The sequence below is a fragment of the Dromiciops gliroides genome, chromosome 5 (genome assembly GCF_019393635.1).
Source record: "Dromiciops gliroides isolate mDroGli1 chromosome 5, mDroGli1.pri, whole genome shotgun sequence".
NCBI lineage: Eukaryota > Metazoa > Chordata > Mammalia > Microbiotheria > Microbiotheriidae > Dromiciops > Dromiciops gliroides.
In genome coordinates this window covers 251749817-251771053 of record NC_057865.1, presented here as the reverse complement: position 1 = coordinate 251771053, position 21237 = coordinate 251749817, and the positions used below count along the sequence as shown (strand labels likewise).

General features: G+C 38.1%; 1 protein-coding gene across 1 annotated transcript in view; it reads right to left on the bottom strand.

Moving 5' to 3' along the window:
• NAV3 (neuron navigator 3) overlaps positions 1-21237 on the bottom strand; it is a 1098011-nt gene that overhangs the window by 220677 nt on the left and 856097 nt on the right. Inside the window, 2 exon segments of the mRNA XM_043966554.1 lie at positions 1031-1146; positions 18272-19280. Coding sequence (XP_043822489.1) covers positions 1031-1146; positions 18272-19280 — 1125 coding nt within the window.

Here is a 21237-nt window from a genome sequence, read left to right as displayed (position 1 = left end):
AACAAAGGTGACAGATGACCTAATAAAAGTGCATCCCAAAAATTACATGAAAGGTCCTCTATTCCACCCCTACCCCATTTTACAGGTAACAAGACTGAGGCATGGAAAGATTTACTATATTAATGGTAGCCATTGTGGGGGGGGGAAGGAAGAAAAAAAGGCAAAAAAGTGGATAAATTTATTATATATTTAAAAGAAATCACAAGTTATATATAATAGATTTGTGGTTTCAAATGTAATCATCTTTTTTTATTACACTATGTTATCAAACTGTTTTATTACATAAATTAAAAAGAAAATATATTTTTAAAAAAGAAAAAAAAAGATTAACTGACTTGCCCATAGGTCAAATTGGGAATAAGTGTCAGAACAAGGATTTACCTCAGTCTCCAATCCAGTACCTCTTTCATGCTTTCATGGTACAGTGGAGAAAGATTGCTAGCACTGGAATCAGAGGGTTTTACTTTCAATCTCCCTTGTGTTACTTTCTCCTTATGTGACCTTTGGTTAGTCCCTTCACCTTTCTGGATCTCAGTGTCCTTATTTAGAAACTGGTGGGATTGAACTATAGGTTTCATCATTGCCGTGTATGTGACTTTCATACCCCAACTCCAGTTCCTGATTTCTCTAGCCCCAGATTCATTAATTCTGTGACAGCTTCCCAATTAGGGATATTTCGATTTCTGCTGGCAGCATTCAATTTGCCTGAACTGAGTGATTTCATGAAACCCTAGTTCCTGAAAGCTCTATTCACTCCAAAAGGACAAAGCTGATTTCTTAATCAAACCAGTCAGGGTACCTCAAAGAATCTGCTTCAAAAGCTGTCCATGGGACTATCTTTCTTTCCCCTCGAAAACCACAATCTAGGATGATTAGGGGTCAAGTCACCATTGAGCCTTCTTTAAGTGAAAGCTGAATGATGGAGATAAAGATAAATACACACACACACACACACACACACACACACACACACACACACACACACCCTCCAATTCTGAATGTTGGCCTCCCCATAAGTTATTGTACTTACCAGATATCTCCTCTAGGCACTGTTTGGCAGTCTTACTATATGATAAATCCATTTTAGTAGGACTGGTACAGGATTCCACAGGGGGTATAGAGGTACCTTCATTTTCTGAGTGTGTTCTGAAAACAATCAAGAAGATCAGTTAAATTCCCTTAAGTCTAAATACCAACCATAGGTATCAGTGAGAAAAGAGAACTTGCTATCATCAGTACCTAAAACTTCTCCACCAAAGAGTAAAAGAATCCTTTATAGCCAGAACCTTCAAGGGAAGAGTTCCTCTTAAGAGAATTTGAACACTTTCCATATTCAAAGAAAAGTATCTGAGGGGACTAAGAGTTCTCATTTTATGAATACTTTGGGTACAAGAACTTAGCATGTTTAACTCCCAAAGTCTAGTAAATGCAGTATCTCTTAGATATTTATCACTTTCAAAGCTCTGACAGAAGAAATTAATAATCATGGAGTTGGAATTCTCAGCTATTGTTTGAGAAAAATAGCCAAGTAGAGGATGCTATTGTATGGTTCTTTAAAAAGTATCTTGCAAAAAATGCTTTCCAACAAGACAAATAGAAGCATCGAGACTCCCCACTAAAGTTATTTTTCTCTGTAAAAAGCAAATTCTTTTATGAAATTCAGCCCTTCATGTCTCACTGTTGTGTCTGTAGCTCTTTTTCTGGTGGATTCCTCCAGCCATGGGTTATGGAGAAGGAAGAAGCAGATTAGGATCAAAAACAGTACCAGAACATAGCTCCCCAAAATGGCATTTATTATGTATAATTTTTGAAATGGTGTTATAAATAAATCCAATGTGTGAGCTGAAATAAACACTGTACCTCTCCTGAAGCCACAGAAGACAGCTATGATGTACTCGATACCAGGAGCATAATAAAAAGCAAAAACACTCAAAAATGGCCATCCTTACAATTCCTCTTTTCTCACTGTGCTTTATAGTTCCAAGTTCTAAGTCTCATATATCTGTCACAGAAGAAAATCACTCCAGGCAATGCACTGCATCCTTTTTTTTGTTTGTTTGTTTCCCAATATTCTCATCCTGACTTGTATATTGTTGTATTTGGGAGTACAAGAATCCTTCGAGCATTCAATTCTCAGCAGAAACTCACTAACTGACCACAACTTTAAACAATCTACCCTAACATTATGGGCTTATTGATTTGGAGCTACTAGGGACATTTGAGGCCAGGCACTTCCATACCTCCCTCATTTTCCAGATGAGGAGTTTGATACAGAGAGGTTAAGTAACTTATCCAAAGTCATACAGACAGTAAGTACCAAAGTCAGGATTGTACTTGGGGCCTCTGACTCCAAAGGAAGTTGCCTTTGCATTTTACCAAAATTCCTTTATGAAATGTCCCCCAAAATATCCCTACTCTGATACAGAACAATTCTGCTTCTTTACTTTCCATCTATTTTATTTTTTCACAAATTCTTTTGTTTTGTATATGGGTTTATTTTTTTTTGTTTGTTTTGAAGGTTAAATGAAAGCATAAATCTTAAAAAGTTTCTATTCTATCTATAACTTGGAATATTTGAGTTTTATCTGATATTTTTAAGAATTGGGTAGAAAGTCATATAAACTCATAGAGATCCAAAAAAAGTGACAATCCAGTGCAACAATATATTCTAATCCAATCCACATAATGCCTAGTGGTAGGTGTTAGGGATGTTATACTAATCAGAAAACAGCCCCTATACACAAGAAGCATATGACCATCTAATAGATTTCATATAATATGTGGTAAATTATGATTTGGTCCTTCTCTGTCCTGTTTTATGAAATAAATTAAAGAAAGAAGGATGGCAAAATTCACAGAAAGGTAGTAGTGTTCAAGCATGATTACATGTTATTAGTATTGATCATTGATTGGGGATGAATTTGTTATAAAAGAAAGACTCAGATTTCTGATTATAATGGCATGGCTTTGTCCTCAAGAAGAGATGGGAAAATGCACCTCACTTTCTCCTTTAGAAAGTTAGAGAACTAGAGAATGGGAAACACTCATTATACTATTAGATTTATCTTCTTTTATTATTATTATTATTATTATCATTATTATTATTATTATTTTTGGTGAGACAATTGGGGTTAAGTGACTTGTCCAGGGTCACACAGTTAGTGTTAAGTGTCTGAGGCCAGATTTGAACTCAGGCCCTCCTGAATCCAGGGCTGGTGCTCTTTCCACTGCACCACCTAGCTGCCCTGAGATTTAACTTCTTTTAAAAATAAATTTGTCGGGAGCAGCTAGGTGGTGCAGTGTATAAAACACTGGTCCTGGATTCGGGAGGAACTGAGTTCAAATCCGACCTCAGACACACATTACTGTGTGACTGTGGGCAAGTCACTTAACCCTCATTGCCCCCCCCACACACACACACAAAATAAATTTGTTGTTGTCTTTTTATTTTTATTCTTTCTTATAAGGAATGGCTTCCTGGGGAAGTGAATAGGAAAGGGATATACTCAGAAATGAAGGTGAAATAAAGGCAAAATATATCAGAGAAAATTTAGAGAGAGGGGAAGAGGAAAAGAGAAGGAAGGGAGGCAGGAGGGAGGGAGATAAAGGAGGGGGAAAGGAAGAAAGGGAGGGGGCACGGGAGGGAATACAAACTACGTATGAACTTATTTATTAAAAATTCATTTCTAGGGGGCAGCTAGGTGGCGCAGTGGATAAAGCACCGACCCTGGATTCAGGAGGACCTGCGTTCAAATTCGACCTGAGACACTTGACACTTAACTAGCTGTGTGACTCTGGGCAAGTCACTTAACCCCCACTGTCCCGCAAAAAGACAAAAAAACATCCCTCTTTGTGAGTCATTGAACCAGGTGCTATAAGGAATACAAATATGCAGAAGTCACAGTCTCTTTTCTTGAAAGACCTTCATATAAACATTTGTTAAGTGCCTCCTGTGTGACAGCCACTGTGCTAAATGCTCCCGATACAAAAAGAGGGAGAGGGGGATTCTTGCCCTCAAGGAGTTTATGAACTCATGCGGGAGAAAATGTGCTGCTGCTGTTCAGTTTTTTTCAGTTATGTCCAACCCCATTTGGAGTTTTCTTGGCAAAGATACTGGAGTGGTTTGCCATTTTCTTCTCCATCTCATTTTAGAGATGGGGAAACTGAGGCAGACAGGATTAAGTGACTTGCCCTGGGTCATATATCTAGTAAGTGTCTGAGCCCAGATTTGAACTCAGGAAGAGGAGTCTTTCTGACTTCAGCCCTGGCACTCTACCCACTGTGTCACCTAGCTGCCTGTTAACAAATACACACAAAGCAAGCTGTATACAGGATACATTGGAAATAATTAAAAGAAGAAAGATATAATGAGGCTTATTGAGTCATGCAAGAATGGTTTTGGAATTCACTATATTCTTTAAATAAGTAATATCATAGCAGGGCAGCTAGGTTGCATAGTGGATAAAGCACCAGCCATGGATTCAAGGGGACTTGATTTCAAATCTGGCCTCAGACACTTGACACTTACTAGCTGTGTGTGACCCTGGGCAAGTCACTTAACCCTCATTGCCCCACAAAAAAAAAGAAAAAAGAAAAAATTAATATCACATTTAGTAAAAGAGGGAGTACACATACATACAAATATATGTGACAATGCAGTTATATTATGCATATAATATATAATTATGTATATATACATATACATATATACACAAAGATACACACACATATGTGTGTGTGTGTATATATATATATATATATATATATATATATATATATATAAGTAAATCTATATCTAGATATCTAGATGAATACAGAGAACTCTCAGTAAGTAAATTCCTTCTACTTGTTCAGGTGAAATCAACTTTGGTCTTAAAGAGGTGCCTGGGGCCCACAGACTCTCTGAGCAGGACAACTCAGAAGCAGGAGTGGAAACCAAGTTATCTTGACCTCAATAGAAGTCTTCTAAAAGCCATGTCCTGCTTCCTCTCTGACAATGATATCGAGCCCCACATTTGCTGATATATCCTTATTCACAATTTGTTGGAATTTCAAGGGTGAAGAGTATAACCTTCAATAGTAGAACTATATCCTACTTTCCCCTCCCTCCAAAGCCCCCATATAACTTTATGGTCAGCACTACTTTTCTTCCCTGGATAATCTCTAGGCTTTAGGGAAATGGAAAAATCTCTTCCCCTAACCAAAAAAAAAAAAAAAAAACAATCTCAATACTCCTACTCAAGGAACACTTAAGACCCTTAAAAGACTTAGATTCCCTAATCTTCAAAAGTCAGCTAATATCAGACCTCCAAAGATGACCTTTTAATTCCCCTGGCTTCTTACAAGACTGAGCTCAAATATCACTTTCTGCAGGAGGCCTTCTGCAGTCCCCTCAGCGGCTAATGCTTTACCCTCCATTATCTTCCATATGTTTGGGCTGTTTTTTGTATATCTTGTGTGTACCTTATTATTTTCATGTTTGTCTCCCCCTTTAGAATGTGTCTTACATGAAAGCAGAGGTTGACTGGTTTGGCCTTTCTTTTTATCCTCAGTGTTTAGTTAAGTACTGAGCATAAAACATCATTTTTAATAAATGCTTGATGACTGATAATTGATAAAATGGACTTTTAAGGTCCGGGATCAATCTATCAGTGAATAAATTGTGAAATTTAAAATTGGATATTAGATCATAAATCTCCCCTACTTAACTTTTCCCTTAATTTATCTCCCAGACTAGTAAATGGAAGAAGCTTCTGGTTTTCTAGATAGAGCCTTTATTGTATATAAGGTGTTGTTGATTAGAAGGATAGGAAAGTAGAAATACAGTAGAAATCGTCTTAAATCTAGGCTTAGTCTATATTTCTTATAAAAACTCACCAAACCAAAAAAAGGCCACCTTTGGAGTGAGGGAGACCGTCTGTGCTGCGCCGCCAGGAGTCCCGCCAAGCAGGCAAAAAAAAAAGGCCTCCTCTGCTTCTCTCCACCCCGGAAGTCAAAAAACCCGGCAGGCAGTCTGACATGCGCAGCAGGCAGACTGTTCATCTCCTCCCCAAAAGGGTGGTCCTTGAAAAACTGGCGTCTTTCAGTTATCCTAACCGACTGTTAAAAACTTTCATATTTTACCACAAAATATTTGTAAGCTCTTGCAATGTGCAAGGCACTGTACTAAATCCTAGGGATACAAAGAAAAGCAAAAGATAGTAAACCAAAAGATAATCTCTGCCCTAGAGGTAATCTAGTTCAACGATGTCAAAAATTTGCTTTGTTCTTGAAAGATTAATCCTTCTACACTTAAACCTTGATATAAAACAAAAACACTTTTTTTTTTGCAGAATAATTCTTGGATAAATAATTTGTTTAAAGGATATAGGATTATAACTAGAAATATAGGGTGGGCCAAAACTTACAATGTTTTAATAACTTTCTGAAAATTATTATTTTTTATTTTTGCCATTTATGAGATTTGATTTTCAAATGTAATATAAATTCATTTTTATATTAAAAACAAAAAATAAAGGAGTTATTAAATATAAACTTTGAAACCCCTTCATGACTTTTGGTCCACTTTATATAACAACTTGTGAGATTAAAATTGGATATTAGATCATAAATCTCCCCTACTTAACCTTTCCCTTAATTTATCTCCCAGACTAGTAAATGGAAGAAGCTTCTGGTTTTCTAGATATAGCCTTTATTGTATGGTAGTCACAAGGTGATGTTGATTAGAAGGATAGGAAAGTAGAAATACAATACAAATCGTCTTAAGTCTAGGCTTAGTCTATATTCTGTATAAAACTCACCAAAACCCAAGGCCACTTTTGGGGAGAGAGACCGAGTCAAGCGCGTGCTGTTAACCGAGAGCCGGGCCGAGTCAAACTCCAGTCCGTGTCTGTCTGTGCAGCGCAGCCAGGAGACCAGCGGAGCAGGAAAAAGCTCCCACTTCCGTTCTCTCCTTGCCTTTTAAGCTCGCACCCCAGAAGTCAGAAGTCGAGTGCTCAGCAGGCAATGCTGTTGGTCTCCTCCCCAAAAGGGTGGTCCTAAAAAAACCCCAAAACTGGCGTCTCTCCATTATCTAACAGACAGTTAAAACTTTTTACCACAAACTGAATATCAATCTAACAATGAAAATTATAGGCCCTTTATAGACTTTTTGAGGCCTGGTGAAAGTCCATAAAGCGATGGTTTCCAAAGCCAAGAAAGAATACCTAAGTTCAAATCCTACCCAAAAGATGCATATACATGACACTTCTGAAGTGAAAAAAACTGGAATGAGAAAAAAAGATCTTAGAGCAAAAAGTAGAAAACTTTACCCAAGTAATCATCTTCTTTAGAAATTAGAATGGAGCAAACAGAACTCAGTGACTCTAGGTGATGATTAGAAATAATAGAACAAATAGCAAAAGATCAAAACAACAGGAATAAATTAAGATATCTACTATTAAGCTATCTACTAATGATTAAATAATAATAATAATGATTCCAGAAGGCAAAAGATAAAGGAATATATAATATATTTTTAAAAAACAAGTTGTTCAAGTTTTCACCTTTTTTTCTGTTTGTTTTTTTTTTGTATATGGAAATGTCTATTCATGTTTAGGTTCACAATAACAAAGAATGTAAAAAAATAAAATAAAAATGCAATCCAGATTTTTCTCACTCATAGATCTGGTTCTTAGTGCTGGGGTGAGACTTCTGAGTACATCTAACATGGTTTGGGAAAGAGCTGTGGATTAAGTAAATATCAGAGGACCTTGGGGCAGCTAGGTGGCACAGTGGATAAAACACCAGCCCTGGATTCAGGAGGACCTGATTTCAAATCTAGCCTCAGACACTGGACACTACCTGTGTGACCTTGGACAAGTCACTTAACCCTCATTGCCCCACAAAAAGGAAATAAAGAAATAAAATAAAGAAACCTTGTTTCAAATCTTACTTTGTTATTTACTGGTATCTATTGGGGAGAGCGGAAGGTGAATTAGATAATCTCTTTAATACCTTCTAGTTCTAGCTTTTTGTTTGATTCTGCAATCTGATCACACAAATCCTATTTGCCAAAAGACATCCAGCGATGGAGAAGCCAGTTCCACCATTCTCAGAAGGAAATGCAGAGGAATGAGATGGCATCAACGTGCCATGAAGCCCACCACTGTTTGATGAAGCCAAATTCCAACCACCTTCCTTAATTAAATCCCAAAAGGTAACTTACTCTGCAAAGTCTCATTGTTGACAGGCAGAAAGAGTTGCTTGTTTCCTATCCCCCAGCTCCCTTCCTAGTATCTTCTCTGCGCTCCATCTAAAAATACTGCTGTGTGAGGGAGTTTTAACTGCCTCAGGACACAGAGCCATATTTCAGAAATGCAATAGCAGTCAAGCTCTATCCTATGGCAAGAATTCAATATGCTTCAGTTTTTGCTGATGTTCCATCCTGTTCCAGTCTACATTAAGCCACAATTGCAGCTGAATCTCTTAACAACAGCCTGAGGGCTTACAGGAACCTTATCTGCATGATTGTAATAGGCTATACATTTTAGAATTTCTGCTTCCACCACTCTACTGCTCACATGCCAAGAGAAAAAGCCAGATGTAAGTCAGGGCTAGCAATCCAAGCATGTCGCCAAGTTATTATTCAGTCAAGTTTGCCTTTATTTTTTTCCTCCTTTTTTCAAAGGGTGGTATATTCAAATGTGAATTTTCCCTGATGCTGATATTGCTATTGACAATTGACTTTCTGGAGAGAATGCTCTCTAGGAGGAGAGTGTTCAAACAGCATGCTCATTGGGGAATCGGTGATGCGTCTCATCTGAAGTAAGCAAGATGAAAGGCATGAAGCTCAGATGGGTCTTGACCTACTTGTTATAATTAGGCTTAGGGTTTCCGGTACATGAGAGAATCATAGAACTTTAAACATGAAGGGATATCCTGGTCCAACTCTCTGAATCCTATCCACAACTTCCCTAAGTGGTCATTCGAGCTTAACATGAAGGATATTAGGTGTTTATTTCATATATTGTTTTACATATATACCTATATGTATCCTTTGGATGGGATTCCTTAGAGGCTACCAGGTCCAACCCCTTCATTTTACATTTGAAGAAACTGAAGCCCAGTGAAAGGAAGTAAATTTCCCTAAGTATTAACAGAGGCAGGGTTTGAACCCAGGTTTTCAAAAGCCATGGCTTTGTGGATAAAGCATTGGCCCCTAGATTGAGGAACACCTGAGTTCAAATCCAGCCTCAGACACTTGACACTTACAAGCTGTGTGACCCTGGGTGAGTCACTTAACCCTCATTGCCCCACAAAAAAAAAAAGAAAAAAGAAAAAGGAAAAAAAAAAGCTATGGCTTCTTTTACTAATTGTTGCATCCTCCAATATATTTCATTTGTATCTTTTTATACATGAGCAGTTAGGTGGCAGAATAGATAGATTGCCAGACCTAGAGTCAGTTAGACCAGAGTTGAAATATGGCATCAGACACTTAGTGGCTATGTGACCCTTGGTAAATTATTTAACTCAGCTTGTCTTATTCCCTTATTTGTAAAATGAGCTGGAGAAAGAAACAGTAAACCACTTCAATCCCCAAATGAAGTCATGAAGAGTCGAAAATGACTGAACAACAAGAAGACTCTAGCTCAGTGCCTGCTATATAGTAGGTGACTCATACATGACACAGTGATTGGGGCAGCTAGATGGTTCAGTGGATAGAGTCCTGGGTCTGGAATCAGGAATACCTGATTTCAAATCTGGCCTCAGACACTTACTAGATGTGTGACTCTGGGCAAGTCACTTAACCTCCATTTGCCTTAATTCACTGGAGAAGGAAACAGCAAACCACTCAAGTATCTTTGCCAAGAAAACTCCACAGATAGTATGGTCAACAGGGGTTGGAGCAACAACAGCAAAAATACATGCCCAAGGCAGCTAGGTAGAACAATGGATCAAGACCCAAATTGAAATATGACTTTAGACTCTTACTGGTTGGTGTGACTCTAGGCAAGTCATTTAACTCCTGTTTTCTTCAAGTTTCCTTATCTGTTTATTTTTATGTATTATATATTTGTGTATTATTATTATCTGGCAATAATAATAGCACCTACTTTCCAGAGTTGTTTGAGAATAAAATTAGATAACAATTATAAAGATAAAAATTCTAACAGAGTAAATGATGAATAAACATTAGTTATTATTATTAGCCATTATTCTTGATTGGTTGATTCCCAGTATCCGGGAACTTAATAGCCAGTTCCTCCACCACTATCTCTCACACCAAAGGAGTTCATTCATGTATTTCTACTTTTCTATTAGATAACAAAGTTTTCTTTATGTTGAACCAGAATCAGATTCCCTATAACAATTGCCCATTAGTTCTAGTTCTGCCCTCTGGGACCTAGCTGAACAAGTCTCTGTCATATGATAACTTTCACAGTATTTGAAGATGAGTAACATGACCCTCAATTTAAAGGAGGAAGGTCATTAAGCCTGCTGAATTTGCATAAGATTCTTCTCATTGGTGGACAGAATTCTTACTCAGTTTTGACCTTCCCTATACGTCAGCCTTCAAAATTAAGTTGTTTTCCTTCTGTTCAAAATGTCTCTCTAAAGAGATTTTGGAACCTCTCTCAAAGGAGAAGAAAGAAGGTCTCTTTTCTTCTAAGTGTTCCTACTAACTTCCCTTGCTCTTCGAAGAAGCACAGAGGCTTGAGTATTTATTCTTTCCATTCATGAGAAGAGTCTTGTGAAAACACATGAGACTTGAACTCCAGGTTACACAGAAAATGACATAGATGAACTAAATGATTTCTAAGAACCTTGTGGCTAAAAATCCTATGATCTTTTGGGAAGGATATTTAAAAAATCTTTTCATCAATCATAAAGTCCATGATCAAGTATCCTTTGCTTCTGTGGAAGATATGGGTGTTTCAGTCATCCTTATATCAAGAAGCCCAGAAAATGAATTCCTTATGGGGGCAGAGTCACAGTTATAGTAGGTACCTACTTATATAATACTTTAAGGTTTGCAAAGCAAACTATTTCATTTCTTCCTCACAATAACCCTGTAGAGTAGGTGCTATCCTCATTTTTACCTTACAAAGTCTATAAACTGAGGCAAACAGAGATTAAGTGACTTGCCCAGGATGACACAGAGAGTATATATGTTGGAAGCAGGATTAGCACTCTTGTCATTCTGGCTTTGAGCCCAGTACTCTCTCCTCAATGAAAGACCTAGCTGCCAAATCATTACCTTAATAGGGATCTTCTCTACATAATTCTGTTTTTGTTGTTGTTGTTTGTTTGTTTGTTTGGAGGGGCAATGAGGGTTAAGTGACTTGCCCAGGGTCACACAGCTAGTAAGTGTCAAGTGTCTGAGGCCGGATTTGAACTCAAGACCTCCGAATCCAGGGCTGGTGCTTTATCCACTGTGCCACCTAGCTGCCCCCTACATCATTCTTAATATCCAGTTCTGGTCATTCAATGTGTCCTCAAAAGTTTCCAAGAGAAGCAATTCAGGGGAACAAGTGGATATTTTGAGTATAGCTCTAATTATTAGGAAGGTTTTTTTTTTTTTTCCTATGCCCCTCTGCAACTTTTACTTGCTGATCCCAGTCCCTCTCTCTAGTGCCAAAAAGAATAAATCTAATATCTTTGTCCACTTGACCAGTAATAGAAGCATGGTTGTCTTTGAATGGAGGAAGAATAAACTTTTACCTACACAAGAGACTTGAGGAGACTGACAAGCTTAAAATTATTTCCTTTATTGGACTGCTAATGACCAGTAACAGTTTTTCTTGACCTTATCTGAAAAGCCAACTACTAGAATGATACCTTTGGGGTAAAACAACAAAGATCAGGCCTTAGTTAGAGAAAATCTTTTCTAAAACCCTGAATTCACACCAAATCATAAACTCATAGAGAAAGAAGATCTTTTAGGGAGCATGTAGCCCAGTTCCAACACTTTCCAGATGTGATTTATCCTCAGAAAGTTATCTACCAGATAATGAATGAATATATATATATATATATATATATATATTCATTCCTTATCTAGTATTTAACTTCTGGTATGTATACACACAAAATATATTCAAGTCAGAGAGAATGACCCACTGAGACATGAAGATACTCTGATCAAAGGCTGAATAGATAAATCACAATGATAAATCTTTTGAAATACTGAAGTAAAGAAGCTGATAAGAAGACATTAATTACCAGAAGCTTCAGGAAAAGAGAGAAACCAGTTTGAAGGTCAGTATCATTCTATGAGAACTGCTTCATTATCTGTATAAAGGTGCCCTGATTATGCTATTGAATATCATGGCAAAATGGCTTAAGGTAACTTCCATGCCTGAAATAGACAGGGGATTAAGGTGTCTGTCCCTTAGCTATAAATAAACTGTTCCTGAGCCTGGGGAGATCCAATCACTACCTATGTACTTTACCACTCTGCCTGTTGAGTGACACTGGGAGAAAGAGGACCAAAGGATCATAATTTAATGCTGGAATGGACCTAGATAATCACCTAAGTTCTCAATTTAAAGATGAGAAAACCAAGTACAGATTAGTTCACTTACTTGCCCAAGATCATATAATGATCTACAGGGAGCATCATGACATGAACTCTATCTTGCATTGGGCATATTGCTTATAATTATTGCATGAAAATCAGAGGGCCAAAACTGTCTATCCATGATGCCGTGATATCTTCTGCCCATTACCAAGAATTAAATCTGATGATGTCTGTGTTAAGACAGGTCCTATTTATCAATTATCTCAGCTAGATATATGATAGACAGACAGACAGATAGGCAAGTAAATAGAAACACAGAGAGATAGACAAGTAGACAGGTAGGTAGACGGATAAATAGATAGACAAGTAGATAGAGACAGACAGATAGACAGGTAGCTAGACAGAGAGACAAATAGGCAGACAAGTAGACAGACAAGTAAATAGATAGAAAGACAGAGAGATAGAAAAGTAGACAGATAAATAGATATTAAATAGAGACCGACAGAAAAGTTGATAGCCAAACAGATGGATTAAATAGATAGACAAGTAGGCAGACAGACAGACAAGTAGACAGATAGAAATATAGTTTCCCTGGTATAGGAAATTCCTGGGAAATCAACTTTCTCTACCACTGTAGGTCCATGCCTTCTTAGCTGTCTATAGCCTACCACACTTAAAAGTTTAAGTTCCTTGATCAAGGTCACCTGATCAGTATGTGTCTGAGAGGCAGGAATTGAATCTAATTCTGACTCAGGGACCAGCTCGCTAACCATTCTACAACACTGCCAGATTCATTCAGGAATTCTTGCCATAAATAAAAAAGAAATTATTTTAGATGTTGGGAATCTGACTTTTAAATATCTTGTATGGATCTGATGTTTGACAGAATCAAGCTGTATAGCTGGCAAGAGTCAGCCTGCCAAAGAAGAATTCATGTATATATGTATTATGTGTGTATGCATACATACATATATACATATAAATGCATGTGCAGGAATTTATGCTTATGTAGGCATAAAATGATGTATTGTGTGTATACATACATACATGTGTATTGTAGTCAATAAAGATCTGGTCCAGGAGGCAATACAGGACATAATCACACTGAAAGAAGGATTTCACTCTATCTAGGAATTTTCTGTATAGATGAAATCAGAGATGCCTTATGCATAAGCCTCTTACCCATATTAACCTGCATTTAATGTATGTGTATGAATTTGCATACAGTATGGCACAATGTATAAAGAACTTTCAATAAATAATGTGGCTTGGCATCCAGAAGCCATTGGTTCAACTATCTGACCCCTGAGCAAGGCACTTAACCCAGCTAGGTGGTATACTGTGAGTAGAGTGCTGGACCTGGCATCAGGATGACTTAAATTTGGCCTCAGAAAATGATTATTTAAGTGACCCTTGGAGAGTCATTTAACCTCCATCTACTTCATTTCCTCATTTATAAAATAGAGATAGGGGCACATAGGTGGAGCAGTGGATAGAGCATTAGGCCTGAAGTAAGGAAGACCTAAGTTCAAATCTGGCCTAAGACACTCACTGGTTGTGTGACCCTGGGGCAAATCACTTAACCCTCTTTGCCTCAGTTTCCTCATCTATAAAATAATCTGGAGAAAGACATGACAAACCACTCCAGTCACCTTGCCAAGAAAACCCCAAATGGAGTCATGAAAATTCAGGTACAACTGAAATGACTAAACAACAACAACAACAACAACCACAACAATGACAACAAAATCAAGATAACAATAGTACCTCCCTCCTACCACAACCACTTAGCTGATCTGAGTTTCTTTTTCCTTCTTTTTTTTTTTCCCCAGGGCAATGAGGGTTAAGTGACTTCTCAGGAACATACAGCTAGTAAGTGTCAAGTGTCTGAGGCCAAATTTGAATTCAGGTCCTCCTGAATCCAGGGCTGGAGCTTTATCCACTGTATCACCTAGCTGCTCCTGATCTGAGTTTCAAATGAGATAATATTGGTAGAATTTAGCACAGTGGTTGGCATGTAGAAGATGCTTAATAGTGTATTTCCTACCTTCCCCAAACAAATGATTAAAGCTATAACTTCCAGGCACACTGTAGATCTACATCAGTGAAGACAGTTTTCAAACTAGGAGGTCCCCGCATAGATGAAATAATAGGTCTAGACCAAAGAGGATCAGTAACAAGCATCTCTGTATGTAAAGAGGTAAAAATGAGGGGCAGCTAGGTGGTGCAGTAGATAGAGCACTGGTCCTGGAGTCAGGAGGACCTGACTTCAAATCTGGCCTCAGACACTTAACACTTATAAGCTGTGTGACCCTATTCAAATCATTTAAACCCCAATTGCCTCACAAAAAAAAAAAAAAAAGGTATACATGTGCATACCACAATATCAATGCCTAAATTCAGCCTTGTCACCACTTTTCCATTTAAAAATCTTATACTTATGTTGAAAAATTCATAGTGAGCGGAAAGGGCTGAACTGTAGATTTCAATGTTCTGCAGCATCAGCTAAGAAGTCTGAGGTATAATTTGTAGGAGCCTAACATGTTATATATGATCGTTTATTTCTGAATTGATCATAGATTAGGTCAAAGATAGCCTGAGCCTTTGGCCACTTGTGATGTGATTTCTTCCCCCACACAACAGTTTTCCTCTTTGCCAATTAAATCAACTCAAAAAAATTTCAACAGCTAACCATCGCTTTTATGGATCAGTGCCCTAAATTTGCACGGGTTGGTCATTTTACTGAGAGAACAAGAACACAAGAAACTGATTGGCACAAGCAACTACTCAAGCAACTCAATGTGCTGAATTGACAAATACTGTCTTTTCTCCTTGGATTTATACTTCTCAGCAAAGTTAATTTATGGCATTTTGAAATGATTGATGTTCATAAAGGGCATGTTTAAACTTGGCAAGTACATAGGCTATGCACATAGTATTAGTGAGTATATAAACCTTATTCAAAAAAGCATTGTTTTCCCTTTTACTTTAAGAAGAAATATCTATAGCCTAGAAATACTGTATTCTGCTCTCTGGTTTACATAGACTCAAGTCAATGAGACAAATTCCTACATCCCAATCCATTTTTTTTGCATCCAATTATCAACCATGGCTACTGTAATTGGCACAGCAATGCTTAAATAAGATGGTTAAGTAATTGGAGGGCAATATGTCAAGTAGAAGTAAAGCAGACAAGTAAATAGGATAGGGTAAGTAGGGTGAAAAGGATAGTAAGGAAAAATAGGAAGGAGGAAAATACACAACAAGTAATTGTAGCTAGAATGTCAATGGGATAATTTACCCAGAAAATGGAAATGGATAGCAGATTTAAATAAGATGGATTTCTCAAGAGCATGAACTTAAAAAAAAATAAATGTAGAAGATTATAAAATATGATTTTGGTTGGAACTGGGGATTGTGGTTCATTACAATGACTTTTCATTATTCCAGGCCATGTATGAAGAATATGTTTGTTGTTGTTTTCAAAATCAAAATATGGAGAAAATAGTGGCTGTTTTGCTAGCCCTCTTCAGAATTTCTTCCAAGCACTAGGTTAGAAAGTGATTTTTTTCCTTTATAACCTCTTCATTGAACTCTGAACAGGAATGAAAAGGGATTAGGAATGTTAATAAACACAAATATTTGTGACAGCTACTTTTGGAGAAATGGGCAGTTAGGTGGTGTAGCAGACAGAACACTAGGCCTAGAGTTGGAAAGACCTAAGTTCAAATCTGTCCTCAGTCACTTAAAAGCTGTCTTATCCTAGGTGAGTCATTTATTCTTGTTTGCCCCAGTTTCCTAATCTATAAATTGAGCTGGAGAAGGAAATGACAAATTACTCTAGTATCTTTACTAAGAAAACCCAAAATGGGGTCATGAAGAGTCAGAAAGGAATAAGAAATGACTAAGCAACATTTAAAGAAAAAGAGTCAGCATGGCTTAGTTAATAGAGTACCCACCTTAGAGCTGGGATGACCTGGGTTCAATTCCCACCCCTGACACACACTGAATGTGTGACTCAGGAAAATAAACATTTAATCTCTCAGTGCCCAATGCAATTCTCTAAGACTCTAAGAAACAGAACAGTTGCTTATCTGCATTGATATAAATTTGACATTCCAGTCTAATACAATATACCCATCACGTACTCCATGATCCAGCCCATTTGGCCATCTTGATGTTCTCACACAACACTACATCTACTATCTCCACACCTTTGCACTTATTGTGCCTGATGCCTGGAATGAATGTCTCCCACAGCCCCCCAACACACACACACACACACACACACACACACACACACACACACACACACACTCCCTGCCCCTGCTTCTTAGAATTCTTTTTTCCCCCCTTCAGGTCAGCTTAAGTGAAGCCTCTCCCAATCCTCAGTGTCCCCTCAAAAAAAAAAAATTACCTTGCAATTATGTTGTGTCTATTTTTATATGTGAACCCTATTGCTATTTCGATCAATAGAATGTAAACTCCTTAAGGAAAAGGACTACTTCTCAAAGTTGTCTTAGTATCCTCAGTATCTGTAATAGCGCCTGCCAATTAGTAGAAGCCTAATGAATTCTTGTCGATTGACTGATTGGTGGAAGGAGTTTCCTCACTGGAGAGCTCCCCACAACAAATGGAACTATAGCTCTACAGAAGCAAATAAGTAAAATATCCTAAAGGCAACTGAGGCATGATTTTGGAGACAGCTTCCACTGAAGAATCTAAAATTTTGGACTAGGAATCAGGAAGAATTTCGTTCAAAAGATGCAAGTCAGCCACCCACTCTAGATCTAGTTCCTATTCCCAGCATATCTATCTATCTACCTGGGTCGCTATGTCCATCCATCCATCCATCTACCCACCCACCCATCCATCCAACTATCTGTCTCTGTCTCTTTATCTTATATCTGGCTGTTACTGGCTAGGCACTCAAACTTTCTGTATCTCAATTCCTATGTCTACAAATTATCAGCTAAGTGACAGGTCTGTTACACTGTGCCATCAGAAGGAATTCCCACAACAGGGGTTTCCCAGGGCTGAAAAAAATTGGAGATTTCCCTTAACAGCATTCCATCATTTGACAGATGAGATGATAGCAAAATACAAAGCTCTGAGATACACGTGATAGCGTATCATGATGAATTATGAATTCTCACAATACCATTTATAACATAAAGATAAAGTGCTTCACGCAGTTGCAATTTGTAATTGCTAAGTCTGAATGTGTGTGAGTACATGGTGTGTGTGTGTGTGTGTGTGTGTGTGTGTGTGTGTGTGTATGTGTATGTATGTTAACTGTGGCATAATGGATAAAAAGTCAAATTAGAGTTAGGAAAACCTGAGTTAAAATCCTAAGACACTCAACAAAGTGGACTCTTACTGACTTTAAGACCAATATTCTATTCACTCACTGCTCCACCTAGCTTCTCTTGTCAATCTTAAGGCACTGTAAAAATTCTAGTAATGATGCTGCTGCTGCTGCTGCTGATAGATAGGTAGATAGTTAACATTTATATAGTGCTTACTATGTGTCAGGCACTGTGGTAAGTGTGTTACAATTATTATCTTATGTTATCCTCACAACAATCCTGGTAGTTGGATGCCATTATTATCCCCATTTTATGGAAACTGAGGCAAATAGAGATTAAAAGATTAGCCCAGGGTCATAAGTGTTTGAGGTAATTTTTAAACTTAAGTCTCAATGATAATCATGACAGTTCCACAGATGCAAACAAATTAAAAAACAAAGCAAAACAAAACAAATCTTACCTATAAATGAAAGGAGCAACAGTGGCAGTGTTTGGGTGACTGTATTGCTGCTGGGGAAGCTGGACAGTTCCATTGCCCACATTCTGCCCACCACTTGACATAGCACAGGAACCGGAGGCAATAACTTGGCTAGACTCCTTCCCTTCCAAAGGAGCTAGACAACTCGAGGTACTGCTGGACTTTTCGGTCATCTGAGATTTGGGTGCTGATTGGGACTGGTTGCCCTTTGTAGTCCTGAATTTTTCAGACTCCTTACTTCCCGTACTGCCTGACGAAATGCTCTGTTTTGCAGTGGGCACCTTGGATCCCGGTTTTGGAATTCCACTTGAAGATGGTATTAAGCTTTCCTTCTTGGCTGCTGCAGTCTTGCTTCCTTTTGGGATCAAGCTTGCAATTTTGGAAGTCTTCTTCACTGTGGTCTCTGTGACCTGCTCCTTCTCTTCCTTGACAGGCTTTTCAGTACAAACTTTGTTTTTGTCCCTGTTCTTTTCCTCCTTATCCTTTGGTAGCAAAGATTTTTTATTGCTCAGATTTTTGCTTCCAGCTTTCGGAGGGGTCAGTTTCGGTGATGCTTTGGGACTGCTGCTGGTTGACCCGCTGCTATTCAGTCCACTGTTAAAGCCATCCATCTCACCATACTCAGAAAACGCATCATCATCTTGCCCACTGGGCACGGGATTGGGAGCCTGTGGGGATCGCAAAGCAGTCCGAGCATTTACCAACTTGAATTTCTCCAGCATGGATTTCTGTCCCGATGAAGGAGGTTTGACCCCTTCTGCAAGAGGCGGCTTCAGTCTCTCTGAGGATGGCGTCGGAGAGGTGGCAGGGCTGGACTGCTTCACAGACAGCATGGTAGAGGTGGCACTGTGCTTGACATTCATGGATTTGCTGCGCCAAGGCTTGCTGGTACTTGGAGAAGGGATGGCAGAGACTGGCTGCTGCCCTGTGCTGGTGGGATGTTGCATGTTGCCATTCACACCTGAAGATGGTTGAGGTCCTTTGGAGGAATCTGCCCATCGAAAATAAATAGAACAACAACAAAAAAATAGTCAATTTTATTTACACCACACACATTTTCTAATCCTAAATGGAGTGTGGAAAATTCTGTGTTTTCAGTGGCATGTTATAATACCGATGGACTGCCACCTTTAACATTTTCAATTGGGGGCTGCTAGGTGGCACAATGGATAAAGCACCAACCCTGGATTCAGGAGGACCTAAATTTAAATCCGGCCTCAGATACTTGACACTTACTAGCTGTGTGATCCTGGGTAAGTTACTGAGCACTCATTACCCCGCAAAAATAAATAAATAAAATTAGATAGATAGATAGATAGATAGATAGATAGATAGATAGATAGATAGATAGATAGATAGATAGATAGATAGATAGGTAGGTAGATAAATGCAAAAAAAAAAACTCAATTATTTAGGGACATCCAGAGTTTTCTGCTTTTTCTGAAGTCCTGATTTCAAAAGCTCAGTCTCTTGAAGGACATTACTGACAAAGAGATTGGATTAATTTGCTTAACGACATTGTTCAGACCCCACCCACTTGGGGAGGTTACAAAGATTTGGATAGGGATAGATTATTTTAATAGATTGTCCAAGACTGGGTGTGTTCTGGGCATAGGGATTGTCTCTCTTTTTAATGATAGCATTCTCAGCCCTTCATTGTAATAGTCATTCTTTCATTGTTAACCAATCAGAGTTGATTGTTACCCTCAGGAACGCCCCACTTCCAAAGGTCATATAAGCCATGAACCCACCACCATGATTGCCTTTGATATTCAAGAGTGTCACTGGTATTTTTATTAAAATGCCAGCATTAATTATAAAATGATTAAAATACCCAGAAATTATGTCTAACTTCTTAAACATCACAATGATAAATTACAACAAAGGCACTGACTTGCTTTGGTAGAGGGATTTTGCTTATCTGGTGGTTCCCAATGCCGATGAAATCATATGTCCAGGTCCTATCCCTATTTTAGAAAGGATTTCCCTTATATTCTTTTCTTTGACATATTTTCAACTTTTTAAAAGTCCTCTTCCATTTATAAGGTAATAAATAAACCCCTATATTAAAAAAAAAAAGAAAGTCAACTTACAATATCACCTGACAGTACTGAAGGACTATAGAACCCCAACTTCCTAAAGAAAAAAGAACTATTCCAAATTTCAAATGAAAGCTCCTTGAAGTCAGTTACTGTGCCTTCTTCCTTCCATGTATTACCAATGCCCAGCATACAGTCTTGCAAACAAAAGATGCTTTATTAATGAAAATTCAAATTTATATCCCATTGAAGAGGAAGGAGCTAAGGGCAAAACGTTTCAGTTATCAGATTATAAATGTTTGTAACTAATGATTTAACTTCTTATCTCTCTTTATTCCCCCTTGCCTTTTATAAAAAAAACACAGGGTGCAAGCAAATCCATTAGTCTGACTAAAGCATTACATTCAATTGGAAAATCAAAGTTAGTTCCTGACTCCCCACTGAAAAGAAATTCTCTCTTTTAATACAAAGAATTGTGTCTGTAATAAAGCAGGACTTTCCAGATCTCACTCAGCTTAGACATTGTTGGCTCATAAATTTAAATACTGAAGGAATCTTAGAGGTTATCAAACCCAACACTTTCATTTTACAGATAAGGAAATTGAGTCTCAGAGATATTAGATGACTTGGTCAGGGTCATAAAGCTAGTTTCTAATCAGAATTTGAACCCAGGTCTTCCAGGTCTACCAATTTATCCATCATTGTCCATTGTTATTTTCATCACTGGTAGGGTTTGCCCACCACCTAGAGCAAGCCTTCCATTTGAGAATAAAAATAACAGTAAGTCAAGCACTCCTACTATCAGCAGGGCCTTTCTCTGCAGGATGATGGTGAACAAGCCACTGTCACAGTGATGAAAGATCCATCCAACTGGGCACGATATGTAGAAACTGTTATTGCAACTTGCCC